Below are 14,839 nucleotides of genomic sequence, written 5' to 3' on the forward strand. Positions count from 1 at the left end.
GATGCTTTCTCTGAAGTAACTGTTTTAAAAGCTGTTTCTCTCATTGCAGTGGATCCGGAAAAGGAAATACCTACAGTTCTTGTACCTCTTTGCACTATGCCTTGCTGATGGCAGTAATGGCCAATTGCCAGCTGGTGTTACGTGTGATCTCACCACTTATGACACAGGAAACATTTTGTCTTTCACAAATCCTAATAGTATTTAGTTTGTAATCAAGTGTTCTAAGTTGCCTGTAAGATGCTTAAAAGTTGCTTATCTCTTTCAATGAAGAAAATCACCACTGTGGAAATATGCGTGGTATTCAACATTATTTCCTAGATACGGTTGGAGTGCATTACTGAGATGAATACAACTTTGCATTTATACTTTGGTTTTAGCAGCATTGAAGCCTAGTAAAGAGAATTCAAAGTCTAACGGAGTTGTCATGGAAGGAGAGGTATTTATTGTAGTCAGTGTTCCTGTTGCTAGAAAGCCTTCTACAATCAAAAGGTACCCCTGCTTGTGGTGTTGTGAACTAGGGCAGGTGACACAGTGTCTCTCAAACTGTTTCTGATTGCAAGTTTTGGAAGCAGTTGCTTTGATGGTAAATATTCTAAGTTGTTTGGCTTGAGTAGATGGTACTCAAAGACTTGCTTGTATTTGTATGTAAACTGCTTGTCAGCCTCTGTGGAATAAGCTGTTCTGTGGTAACCTGTTTTCCCATGAGAAAGATAATTTATTTACAAGCTCACTCCCGCCCTGATTTGGACTGTTGATAGCTTCAGACTAACTAATAGACAAACTTCACTGATAATAGGAGGTGAAAGGGATAATTCATAATGCCTCTCTCCCCTTCTGCTGGGATTATAACAGTCAGAAAACGTACGCAGTACTCTTGATCTGCTTTTCTCTGGATAAGCAGGACTTTACGTGTACCTCTCGTCAGCTACGTTTGTAGTGTAATAGGAAATACAGTGTTCCTAAGTGGCAGCATAGGAAAAAAATGTATAGAAAACAGCTGAACTGCTCAAATCCCATAGGGAGCAGCTGTGAGGTTGTAAGACTGTCATGTGAACTTCTTCTTACTTCTAGATCTCGTACAGCTTTATTTCCAGAAATTTTGTTGGTCTGTTTGACATTGATATGGCTGCCTGAAAGTCTTACAGCAGCTTTCATTATAGTGAAGTTTAGAAGCTTTAATGCATTAAGTTTGGAAAGTAAATAGCATACTGAATACGCAGCAAATTGGCTGTTTTCCTTTTGTGACAAATTCTATTATACTTTACCCTTCATAAATTCAGTTTTATGTGTAGAGGGTTTTTTTCACTGATTGTATGAACTACACGGTATTTGTTGTCAGTGTGGAAACTGGAGTTGTGCCTGTTGATGAAGTGGTATCTGGGAGTATGAGGTCTTGTTGTGAGCCACTGAAGTTAACAAGGCTTTTGCTTGTGACTGCAGCCTGCACGCAGGATTGGGTTATTGGGCTCCATGGGCGAGATGGTTTGCATTTGTAAGATAGCCACATTCACTAGAACTTTGTGATCAAACAACCAGCAGAGAAGTACTTTGCTATGCAAACATTTTAATTGTCAGTCCCTAGATATTGTAGCCATTGCTTTGTCAAGGTGCATATAGCCTAAATGCTACCCTCTGGCTATTGTTTCAGGCTAAAATACAGAACAAAATCTATATCACTTTACACTCGGGGTGTGGTTTGTAATCTTTTATTTTCTCTCAGCAATGCTGAATTAAGCAGCCCCTCCATCTTTGCTGAGTAAACCGTTTGTCGTATTCCAACTTAGTTGTTTTCCAAAACAAGATGATGCCTGCTAAAATGAAACAAATCTTTTCCAGCACATATTTTGTCTGGTACTTCTAAAATCCATTGGGACATACTTGATTATGTATCTTGTCAGAGTGAATCTGATCTACATTTTTTCCTTGGCTACCTACATGGTTTTATCACACAGTAGATCTTGTATCTTGTTTATCTTCTAGAGTGTTAGAGATATTATATCAGCGAATAACTGCAGTAGAAAGCAGGATTTGTTATAGTATGTAAGTGTATTGTTAAATGTAAACAGCAAGTAATGGTTTGTTATACTTCACGTCATGGTCAGTATTACCTCTTTTATAATTGATTTTCAGTAATTAGCTATGACAGAAAACTAGGTGCTAGAATTGAAAAGCTCTGCCTGGAATTCCTGAGGAGGTTCCCAGTGATACTCTGAACTGGAGGAAAAACCATGTGTATCTGTGTTACCCTGCTGAGCTGGAGTTGTCACCTACGTTTCTCTTAGTGGAAAGGTGTTGCAAACGATGCCAAAAGGAAAAAGAGACATTCTCTGTGTCAGTATACATTAATGTGAGCCATACCAAACAGTACTTCTAAAAGCCTCACATTCTGCAAAGATTTTAAGTGCCTTTATTTTGGATGGATATGTCAGTGCAGTGAAGATTGTTTCCAATTATCAGGCACAATGTGTGGTGGCTTAGAAGACTTTGTTGGCCTTTGGTTTGTGAGGAATTCTGGTTTTTAGGGTGCTTTCTTAGCGAATTTGTTTTCTGTAATATATGATCTGTGTGTGTTCAGCTCTGCTAAGAGAGACAGCAGTCATCCTGTTTTCCCTGATACTCGGGTACTGGGAAATATCCCTCCAGTTCTGCAGGGCTGTTTATCCCCCAAAAAGCAGGGGTACGGCCCTCTGTGTTGTTTGCTGGAATAAAGCTCGTGAGTCTCTTCAGTAGTTCTTGAGGCCTGAGCATAATGATCTGAAGTGTTGCCTTGATAGCCTTGGAGATAAGAGAGCTATTTTTATCCACGGTGTAGGTAGAGCACAGGAGACAAGAGTAAAATCTAGACAGCGTGCTGTGGCTGTGCTCCTCTGGGGCTGAGAAGGAGCAGTGAGAGCCATGCTGCCCTCATGCTGCCACAGCCTTGCAAAGACTGAGTGCTGCGAGGTGGGCCTGGGCTGCAGCAGGGCCGGCTGGTGCTCCTGTGTGTGAAGTGGGAAGGCCTGATGGGAAGATGCATGACTATGAGCTTTGCTTGTTGTTTAATGGCAAAGTTTTGTGTTGTGCTTGTGCTCCCAACGCTGTGAGGTGACGGACTGGGCCGTGCCATGCTATGCACCATCTTGAGGCTGTGGGTGCCCATGGTGGCTCTGCAGCAGTGCCCTGCCTTGGGCTCCTGTGGCATCTCCCCCAAGTGCTGCACATGGCTGCTGGAAGCAGAAGCTGTTGAGCGATTTCCAAGCGCGTTGTGGGCTGGCTCTGGGCAGACTGGCTGAACAAGTTCGGCGGCTGCGGCTTTGGCTCCCTGCCTGCCCTGGCTAACCCGGGGCAGCTGGGTGCTGCAGCTGGGACCTCAGCCCCAGCCCTGTGCTGCACGCGTGTGAGTGCTGTGCCAGGCAGAGAACCTGCTGCTGTCGGAAAGCAAGGTTTCCTTGACCCAAAGACGTTTGCAGCAGTTCGTTAGGAAGGTGGCTGAATATGTGTTCAGTGTGGTGGAGGCTTGTAAACTACAAATTTGTTATGCTATCAAAGAATCCTGTTCACCTCTCAATTTTCTGTTATCATTTTCCTGTTATTAGCTGTTGTCATTCTATGTCATCCGTTTGGCAGTTAACCAGGGCTCTGCAGCATTCTTTCCTGCGTCTTTTTTTCAGTACAGATTCTGTATGTTCTGTGCTGTGCCTCTCAGTGCTGACTCCACATGTCCCCATGCCTCCTCTGCTGTGCCTTTGCAGATGGGTTCTGTACCACGAGGTGCCCAGATGCTCATGCTCAGCGGGTGATGGGGTTTGCGGGGCACCGCTTGCCTGCCTCCACTCAGCGTGTCTGATCTGCTACATCTGCACAGCGATGACTTTCTCTGGCTTACTGCTTGTGTAATCAGGCTTATTCTTCTTATGGCCTTCTTAACAAGAGATGTCCAAATATTAAACTTGGTGCCCTGTTTAGTCCTTTATTTTTTTCCCCTCTATAGTAGAACACTTTTGCTTTTTGACCTACAAAAGGAAGAACTGTTCCTTTCTTCTTCCCCCTGTGTATTTGGGCCCCTTCATACGTACCCATCCCCCTTCTTCCTGGAGGACTGACTGCAGGCTGCAGTAGAACCAAAGGACAAAAGTAGCCTTTGAAGTGTCCATCAAAAGCATGAGCTGAATGAAAGCCACCAGATCTATATGTTACATAGTTGAGTAAATTCTTTTTCTGATACACCAGCTACCTGTAGCAAGGGCTTGAGGTTTACTGGCTGCTCAGCTGAGTTACTGAGGTATTCAGTCATCTTTATTTAGAAGCATGCGATGTCCAAGTTTCAAATAAGTGTCACTACCTGTGTGCCCAGATCTCTGAGAAGTAGGTTAGGTCTCTTTACTATAACAACAAAAACATTGTTTTATTTTCCACTTTATCTTTTAATCCTATTAAATGTCAAAGTACTGTGAGCTGTTTGTTTTTTGCTATGGAACATTTATATGCCTGTTGCATATCAATATGCATAAATATGCAACTTGCATATATACTTTTTAACATCGTATCAAATTAACTATTAGGAAATTTGTGGAGCGAAGGAAGCATGTTTTAATGAAGAACCAATAGTGCTTGCCAAGCTGGGAGGGATGCAGAAATGTAGACTGGCATTCCAAAAACGACAGGCATCAGTTTCCTTATAGCTATATGATTGAAACAGTCTTATTTTTGAAGTGGATGTACAAGTGTATGAAGAATGGGAGTGGCAGGGTGGGGTAGTTTTAGGTAATTAGGTTGCCTAATAAAAGAAAATACTGAAGTAGAATTTAGCTGACGGGTCATCAGTGTTATTTTTCTTAATTTTTGTTTTGTATCTGCTGATTTGTTGCCTCACATATTGAGTGCACCATGCGAAACACAGTGCCCTGTGGAAAGCAGCATTGCCTTAGCACAGCTCAGGAGCAGTGCTGTGTTGCTGTCACACAGCAGGTCGGGCCGGCTGTGGTCAGCAGGGAACGGAGCTAGAACAGGTTCACGTGTGCCGTGTGGCAGGGAAAATAATGTCTCAACTGCTTTGTTTTTAATGTGAAGGTAGGGCCGTCATTGCTTTGGTGTGATGGGGGACATTGCAACATTGCAAAAACTTCTACTGAGCCACACATGCTTATTTATTTCTTCAAAAGCATGACTAAATTAGATATAGGAGACGGTGAGGAACTTGGGTTCGTTCACAGTTTGCAGTGATAATGCATCAAAATACTGCTGCTGCAGTGAGCAGTTTAATGTAAACTGTAAGTTTAGATTTAAACAAAGACAAACTTCCTTTTTCTTACTACAAGAGTGCAGCTGCTGTGAAGTACACGGGGTGCTGTATATAAAAGAGGAGGAAAAAAATGTTGATGTAAAAACAGTTAATAACAGTAGCGTGCTTTGAGGTACGTGACTTAAGATGTAATTTAGACTATTCTCTCTATGATATAGTTAATTTTAATTGGGACTGGGCTTGTGGCTAATTGTTTGGCCAGAGCTCTTTTTTCCACATAAAAGACCCTGCTTTTCTGCATAGTAAGTGAAGTGCCTCTGTGTGCCCTTTCATATGAAATTACACCTGCTATTAGTATCACTGTGTAAACTTTCTGTATTTCCTGAATTCTGTTCGAGTTTGGTGTCGCAATTGCAGAATTAAACTCAGTTCTAAGAGTCCCTCGAGTTATTTTGGGATGAGATTTGTAACTATTTATTTATTATTCTTTTGCCACGGAAGCATACCTAATAATTTGTTGGCTTCCCTAAAATATACCAATGACACGGTGAGATCATGTCACCTAAAAGTAATGTGAGACTTTCAGTGAACGTTTGCTCTATGGAGAGTGATGACAAATTATATATAAAGCATTTATGTAATATACAAATCGACTGGAGTAATTTAAAATATCCTCCGCTCTGAAAACTAGTTAATGAGTAAATGGGATAGTTTTTACCAATGACAGTAGTTTTTACAAATGGGAACCTAATGCAACAATGCGGTGCATGTGGAGAGTGTTCTGCTGAAAAGCTTCAAATATGGGACTTGTATTTTGCTGCAGATATTGTTAATTGATGGTTTTGAACACAACCTTCTTGTCAACTTGGAAAGAACTGTGTAGTAGTTTGAAGTTCGGAGTGAACCGTTCGACATGTGTTTTGTGTTAGGCTTTTAGAAGATTGCGGGTAGCTGAATTCATATACAAAGAATTTAACTAAATACTTGGATGTCTGCTTTAATATGTGTTTTATATGTAATTTCAGGAACTTTCAAATCTTGGCAGTCTAAAATTAGATACCCCAGCTGCATGTGAGGCTGCAGGTGCATGTGTGCATGACACGCTGTTGGTGATTGCTGCTCTGTTTTTTATCAGCGAGCACGCTATAGAAATTCCCCAAGACCATTCGATCTCAGAGGAGACAACAACTGTCAGTGCTGTGTTGTGCGTCCTCAGCGAGAGGAAAGACTGCAGGGAGAATTGCAGTGGTCGGGTGTTGATACCCTTGCAGAAGGGCTGGCTGGTGTTTGGACTTGCTGATTGATTCTGTGCAGACGAGTTGTGCTGCCCATGGGATGCAGCAAAGGCTTTTTGCTGGAGGTGGAGGGTTGGTCCAGGACACGGACCTTTGGCAGCGTGGTGTGGCTGAGTGCATGGAAAGCGAGAGCGGGCGAAGGTAGGTTGTCTGTTACCATTCATTTCATGGTGCAAAACTCTGCCTGATATTTGAGGAAGCAGTATAAAAATCCATGTGGTAATTTATCCTTGCAGGATGGTAGCATGTATTCCTTGGGAAAAACAGACTATCTTGTGTTCAAAAAGGAGACTAGAGAGAGAGAGCTGTGCTTTTAGAGATAAAATGTTGTTATCCTGGTGAAGATCTGCAGCTGATCAAATCTAGTAATGCAACTGCTGTGCGTGGTTAAACTAGATTGTGGGTTGTTTTGGTCCTGAAGTGAAATCACTTCCCTGTGCCAAAACTTTGAGGTTCGAGTATTCTTTAATGAAATTATACGTGATTGTTCCATTTGCCAAAGTGGTAAATGCAGTAAAAACATTTAATCAAGGCTTCAGCTGTTCCTTCCTTCATCCTATCAATCAGTAACTGCGTGGTGAAACAAAGTTCATGCACTTGTGCTCAGAGCCCAAGTAGAGCGATGTCTGTCAAACGTCTCCTCAAATAGCTGCGCTTTAAAAGCTGTGTGTGCAAAAAATGTAAGCTACTTAAGAATGTACAGAGCACAGTTGGCAGGGAATTTCAGAGATAGGTTACCTTGCAGAAAGTACTGTGGTAGCAGCACTTCCCTTTGAGCTTAAGTGAAACAGCTTGAAAGTCTTTTGGCTTTTAACTTTGGCAGCGTAGAGTGGGAATATCCATTTGTTGAGCCTTGCTTTGTATTAAAACCTTCTTTTGTATCTGAGGCAATGCGTATGAATTGTGCAGGGTATGGTTTTGTTTTCAAAGGTGTTTCTATAAATGTGATGGTTCTGTGTTGTTTGGTTATGCGTATCTTCTTTGCAAGCACAAATTTGTTGTGCCTGCACACGTAGTTCATGAAATATTTGTGTTCTGTGAGTGTGTATTGGAATGCTGCAAAAAGCCTCAAAAATGCTGCTAGAATCCCTTATCTTGTTTGAAGCTTTGTGCTCATTAAGCACTCTGAATATTATGCCGTCTTATTTATTGTGATCATGATAGCTCCTTAGGAATATTCTTCTTTTAATTATTATCTGGCACTTAAAAAAAAAAAATTGCCAGTAGTTAGATTTCATTTTAACATTGGTAAATATAGAAAAGGATGCGTGTTTAGGATTGATAAGCAGTTCGATTTGTTTCTAGAAACAATTTGGTAAAATGTTGTTTAGAAACTAATATTGGCTTTGTGGAAAATTAAATGTGATCATGAAAGGTGTGTTTTGAGATGCTCACCTAAATAAAAACAAAAAACGTGATCTAACGTTCGTATCTGTTAGAATAAGGGGGCTATGTGACTTACGAATGGATGGGAGCTTTAGATTAAGTCAGCTCACTGTGCTCCTGCTGTTTGTGGGCACAGCTCCTGGTCTGGATGGCGATCTGTCATAGCACTATTGGAGCACAAAGTTCATTGCCCAACAGCTTTACATCCAGCATCCTCTTCCTACCTGGAAATTACTCATTATTCACAACTAATGTCAGCAACAGAACCTGCTGGACTCCTGTTGTGAGGATTTTTAGGCAGAATATTGGCTTTTGGGATAGACTACAGGCTGCTGGTCTGGTTTTAACTGAGCTCAGCCTCATTCAGTGCTTCCATTTGGTGTGATCCTAAATGCTGAGTGAGTCGCCTGCCTTCTCCCTCCTCAAGCCTCATTCCTGAAGTCATAAGCTTATCAGAGCAGCTATTTGGGGAGTTTTGTTTGCTTTCAAGTATTAATATGACATTCATGTTCTGCATGACTGTAAAGAATAAAAGAATAGGAAGATCTTGTTGCTCAAATGTGAGAATATAGCAATGGAGCAAGAGTCGTAAGAAGATTTAGGGAGGTGACACTGTAACTTTCTTCCTTTGAGATGGCAACTAGTGCCAAGGTACTGCACCTGTGTCTGAATCACCCTACCAAAAGGTTATTTTACTGTTATTTTTCTTTCCTTTTTGACCTTCTTTCAGACTTTAGAGAAGGATTGTGTTATCCTACAGAAAAGTTCTAATAAAAGCCCTTAGAGAAGGAGATCTACTGTTCCCGTGAGTTTAAAACAAGGTGTGCTAACATCATTTTTACCACAGTGTGCTCAAGACTAATTCTATCCTAACAAGAAGGGAAAACACAACTTGCGTGGAGTGATTGTACTCCAGATAGCTTTTGTATACATTATTTGAACTTAAAAGTTTTTATCCATGAAGTCAGTGGTTCAAATAACTCAGATTTGGCAACATTTCAAAATAAATGGGATATATTTGCCATTTCTGTACATTATAGCTCTGAAACAATTTCCTGACATCTTACTGGAAGCCCTGGTGGTTTGGGGAGAGTTGGTACATTTGCTCAGGGTGGATTTGGCTCCAGCCCCGGTACAGAGAAAGCAAATTCTGTGGTTGGGGAGTTGTGAAGATAATGGGAAGTTACGCCTGCTATGAGTTCAGAGTAAGTAATCGAGCACAGTGCATTTTAATGAGGATATATCTAATATTAACTGTAGCTGATTAAAAACTTTTTGGAAGTATGACTGGGTTGGAGCACATTATGCTGTGCTGTGGAGGTCCTTGCAGTCGCAAGGTTCTGCTGTTCCCATTGGGCATCAACGTGGGAAGTGTCCACTGCCAAGATGCGCTGCATTGGAAGCAATAAGTATGTACTTGTGATAAATAGACACAGACTCCTGAAAAATAATACTGCTAAGCAGATGTTCATGCTGGGAATGGGAAGGGAAGAATTGAGATTTAGTAGTGTTCTGTCTGGAAAATACTTATGCAGTATTTTTATGGTTTCTTGTAGCTTTTGTTTTTCCATCGAGCTTTCCGTTCTTTGACCATATCTCTAGTAGAGTTTATTCTTTGCCCTTTCATTTCTGTCCTTGCTGCTTTTACTTTCAATTCCTCTGTTTCATTTTTCACTCCTTGTTTTCTCGAGTGTGGTGAGCAGACTTCTGCAAAAGGTCTCTGACAACAGCCAGGATCTGGGCTCCCTGTGCTGCGCCCTTGTAAAGGTTTTACAACTTCACCTTTTTGTGATGCTTTGCAAGAATTCTAGAAAGGATGTTTCTTCTTAGATTATGGGATAGTTACGTGACACGACAGTCCCAGACTACAAAGGATTTATAGGAAATTGGGTAAATTTGGGAGGTTAAAAAAAAAGGAAAAAGCAATAAAAGAATATGCAGTGGAGCTGTGCTAGTCACTGAATTCACCAATTCTAATCACTCCATAATTGCAGACTGATGACCTGTTACCTCACTGCGTGTTTGTAGGCTGTTTTATTTGTTCTGTTGACTGTGACGTTCAGTAGCAGAACTGAAAGCACAGAGACACTTTCAGTGACTGTGAGTGTGACTGTCCCAAAGGGAAATGCTGAAAGCACCAAGAAGTTACCTGCTGACAACTTACTGCGTGCCTTGCTGGAAGAGGAAATGGCAGCTCAGAGCAGACATGTCCCTGGTGGTAGGGTATGTCAGGTCCTATGTTATTGTAATCTTTCCTTTTTTTTAATATTAGAAATATGCTGAGTTGGCCTTTTCCATGTGAAAAGCATTTTCCTTATTATGTAGCCAGCAAGTAATGCAGTTCAGGTATCTCAGAAGTATCTGTGACATGTGCTTGTGCTGTTCTTGGGGAAGTATACAGGAATATATCATTAGAATTTACTTCTTTTAAAAGTGGAGCTGAGTTTCATTTGAAAGAAGTGAATTCTGAAGGTTGCAATGTTCAGAGGTTTAATATGGAAGTAAATGAAATCATTTTTCTTCACAGTGTTAATAGAATTAATGTAACTAGCAGCTCGTGTGACAGTGTTTGTATGTAGCCACCATATAAATACTGTGTTTATCAAAAACAAATTGAAAGTTTGAGGTCTTGGTTTAAATTTCTTGTTTGACCTTGAAAAACATTCCCAGATGGAGAGAGTTAAATCAGCCCAGCTCTGAAAGAGGAACATATGAATCACGGTTGCTAGGCTCTTCCATGAGAGGCATGGGCTTTACATCCACGGCTAAGTATTTCAGAAGTCATCTTTAAACTCGGAGGAACGGAGTGTTTGAAATGATACTGGTGGAATACTGTAAACTTCATTAGACTTTTAAATGGAGAATTTGCATGTCATTAAGTGAAATAGGTATAAAGTATTAGACAGTGGAATATCAGTGGCAAGACTTCTGAATTGTGATCAGGGGCTGGGGGGGGGGTGTGAGCAGAGAATTTGAACATCCATCAACTTTGCTTTGTTATGTGCATTTTGTTGAACTATTCTGTATATTCTCTAATACTTGCACAGTATATTTTGTGTCATTCTCATAACAGTTTCACGTTGGTGTTTGTCCTTTTGGGACACAGGAACAGAAATGAGAGTTCCCTGAAGCCTCCTCTTGCTCTTGCTTCACAGTCTCTGAAGTCAGACCCATTGTAAAGCTCATCTTGGGTGTCTGGAGGGTGTTGGTGCGGCTTATTGCCCACTGGCACATGCACTGTTATTCTGTGGGCTGTTCTTGTGTCCGTGCAGCCTCTCAGCATCATCCCATGCTGGCTGTATTTGGAGCCCTACAGCTACAGCAACAAAAGGATTTTATTGCACCAATTTAAAATAAATGCTGTGATAATTAGAAGCTCAGAGTTAATGTTATCATGTAGGAGAAAACAAAGTATTCCCGTTTAGGACTCCAACCTCTTAGTACTCACTCACCATCTGCATGTAGGTGCTGCTCTGTATCAGTGGCTGTAGTGTATTGGGGGCAGAAGTTCTTTGTGTGATCCAGCTGCACTCTGGTCTGCGACTTCCTTTGAAATCACAGTTGTGATCTGGCGTGTGCAGCAAATCCTTTTTTCTGCATCAACCGTGTTTACTCCTAGGATGGGTTTGGTGAGTTTGTGTGTTTCGTAGTGCTTTGCTATTGCTTTCTGTCACCTGGAACTTTGATTTTCAAATTGTAAAGAAGCACTTCCCTGTTTGTAGGGCTGCTCCTAAATTATTCCAATTTCTGGGGATCCCGAAACTGAAACAGGAAAGCACTTGTGTTTAAGTCGACTTCTGCTGATTTGTTTCACTTGTAGTGTAAAATTACTGCTCCCTATTTCCAGCAAATATTCATAAGGTGATACTTGAATTGAGTGACTGTGACTAATGCCAAGGAGCGCTTTATCTTGCAAGACAGATATAAGCAGGAAATCCTATTCTCATCTTTGGGGGGTCGTTTCCCCCTGCAATTTTGTACAGGCTGGTGTTTTTGTGAATTTGGTGTCAGAAAAGGTTTGGATCTGAGAAAAGGTTACAGGGTGTGGGTTTACAGTTCGTTAGGCATTATACAGTAGTAGCCAGTCTATGTGCTATTAACAGTGTAAATAGCAGGCAGTGTACGCTGTTATTGTCCCATTCATCACGGTGTATTAGTAGTCAGATGGAAGTGACTGTGGACTATTTGTGGAAACTATTTCATGCAGGCCTACCCAAAGAACTCCTGCATGGAGCATTAACCAATGACCGTTAAGTTTATATATTTATATGGAATATAAATATTTGTTTGTATTTCTTTTCCTTAACCGGCATAAAGTTAAATCACATGAAGTAAACACTGAAAAATAGAAATGTATTATTCCTATCTGGCTTTCATCTAGGGTACGTTTACAGGATTTTGCCTAATCTGTGGTACATTAGATGTACCCGGAGGTCTCCAAACATTTTCCTTTTCTAAAATACCATGCAACTAAAATTATTTACAAAGCGCCACTCAGTACTTAATGAAGCACGAATCGGTGTGGAATTATTCTGTATGGCAACTGCTGCCTGCAATGTAGATAAGTGTAGCTGTGACCTGTCACAGCCACTTGAGTCGTCGTGTTTGGGTCCATAGGCACAATCTGGTTGCAGCTGCCCTTGTACTGTACTGTATTCGGTTTCAATATAGCGCTATTAGTGTTTTTGAGAGCCTGGGACGTGCACCTCCTTTTATAAAGAAAAATAATGACATTTCTGGAGTAAAACCCTTATTCCGCAGGAGCCCTTCGCTCTGGGAGCTGCTCGGTGTGGATGCGTTCTTTTGTCTGCGAGAGGCAGCGGGGATGGCAGCGCTGCGGCCCCTGGTTGCCTTGGGTTATGTCAGCAGCGTTCTGAAAGTGCAGCGACTCCATTTACTCCACACCCGGTGTTCTGTTCATCAACGAGAATATCTTTCTAGTTCAACGCAGTGTGTGGTTACAAATATACATCTAGGCACAGGAATAGCTTTAACACAAAACACTTCTAGCACAGGGGTAAATAACACCCTTAATTTCTAATTTACTACTAACATATAAATCTATCACTTGAGTATTCTTAGAAGAAAATAAGTTTTCTTATATCAGCCTTAATCCTTTAAATAGTGCAGTAAATCCCTCAGCCATGCTCTCTGGCAGTGATGAATGAACACGCCGTTATGTGTGCAGTTTCCTCTTTTTTGTCTTCTAATGAGTAACATTTTTTGTTGTACCAATGCAATAAACCTTTCAGTTGGGTTTTAAACATGAAACTGTATTCTTAAAAAAACAACGTTGGGGTGACTAATTTTATTAGTAAAAGTCTGCAAGTATGTATGTTATCTCCCAAATCCACACGTGCTCTGACATACTGTTATCTCTCTATTTCTCTCTCTCATGTAGCAGTTACGCAGATCTCTGGCAGCAGATGGCTGAACTATAATGCACTGCTAAACGAGTAAAACCATTAGGCACGTAATGCTACCTGCTCAACAATAGTGCTCTAAAATGGTTTAAAACAAAATGCAGTAAACTTCATTTTAGAACTCATTTAATGAAATTGGAATAAAATCCAAACCTGTTTCAGAATATGTAAAATATCCCTTTATGTTGAGTCTGTTGTTTGACGTCGGTTTCCTATTACGTTCTTGCATCTGGTATAAGATGGTCAGTCCTAAATAAGATTTCTAATAGATGCTTTCTAGAAATAATCACTTGTTTTACATTTATCTTTGCAGGGAGATTTTTGCTTATGTAGTACTCCAGCACTGAAGTATCCGTTGCATTATATGCTCTTCTTTTCCCTCATTGTCAGATTTTATACACATGTATTGAAATAATGATTCAGCACTAGTGTCGTGGCTCTGTAATTAAACTGTTTTTCAATCATTGTAAGCAGCTGAGAGATATGCCGTTTTGTCTTTTTGTTTTTAGATATGCCAATATTTGGTCTTTGCCCGGCTCATGATGATTTCTATTTGGTGATGTGTAACCACTGTAATCAGGTCGTAAAACCACAGGCATTTCAATCACATTATGGTAAGTGCTTAACTATTTTTAATAATTAAGTGAGGTTAAATCAGGATTAAGCCTGGCAATTTTTATTTTTTTTTAATTGATGGTACATAGAGCATTAAATTATAAATAATGTCAAAGAACATAACCTGTGTTTAATCATTTCATATACATAACAATGCAGATACATGAAGATCTTGTTCCTTTCAATTTTTAATGTCTTCCTGAAGCACTGCACACGTGCAGTTCAGTGTTGAAATGACATGTATACCGTATTTCCCAGGCAGGATGTGCAGTGTGTTTGTATGTGTCATTTCTCTGTGTGTATTTACATTGATTATTTTTTTACACAAGGTTCCGTTGCAGTTTGAACTGTGAGCTTAACCAAAAGCTAAACTTACAAGTTCTGCTCTAAAACATAATATGCTTCCAAAGGAGCAGAAAGCTTATTTATTTTCAGTAGTGTCAGCCTGTATTTATTTTAATGGTCCAATGGTTTTGTATATAAACTGTGCTAGGAAGCTCTTGTTACACTGACTGGTGCTAGCCAACATTTATAGAGGTCTGAGAAAATACAGAGTGCTCTGCAAGTTCAAGTGTTCTTTTGCTACCTACAGAAATAGCTGAGAGGCAGGCAAACCTTCTTTTCCGTACATGTCTTGAGATTAGAAATTGATATCAAGCATTTTCATGTGAATGCATAAATAGGAGGTTTTTGGTGTTCAGCTGTTTGTTTCTTGAGAAATTGAGGAGTTGTGTTAGTGCTTGATTAGGAAAAAAAATAAACATCCGAACTACTCCTTCTTCCCTGTGTCTGCCTGTCTGTATGTGTTCCTTCTTTTTCTAGCCCAGTATATGACTGCTTGCTTTGCTGCTTAAAAGGATAGAAAATCTTGGATATGGGTGGGGAGTCTCTTCCAGACC

At 40.5% G+C, this 14,839-nt stretch overlaps 1 protein-coding gene across 4 annotated transcripts in view; it reads left to right on the forward strand.

Moving 5' to 3' along the window:
- Positions 1 to 14,839, forward strand: part of ATXN7 (ataxin 7) — a 78,018-nt gene that overhangs the window by 29,415 nt on the left and 33,764 nt on the right. For 3 of the 4 annotated variants that reach the window (XM_015875222.2, XM_015875224.2, XM_015875221.2), the window contains one exon: positions 13,835 to 13,939. The exons of the other annotated variant lie outside the window; for it this stretch is intronic. In XM_015875222.2, coding sequence (XP_015730708.1) covers positions 13,835 to 13,939 — 105 coding nt within the window. The remainder of the gene's footprint in view (positions 1 to 13,834; positions 13,940 to 14,839) is intronic. 4 annotated transcript variants of the gene reach the window in all.

The sequence above is a fragment of the Coturnix japonica genome, chromosome 12 (genome assembly GCF_001577835.2).
Source record: "Coturnix japonica isolate 7356 chromosome 12, Coturnix japonica 2.1, whole genome shotgun sequence".
Classification (NCBI taxonomy): Eukaryota; Metazoa; Chordata; class Aves; order Galliformes; family Phasianidae; genus Coturnix; species Coturnix japonica.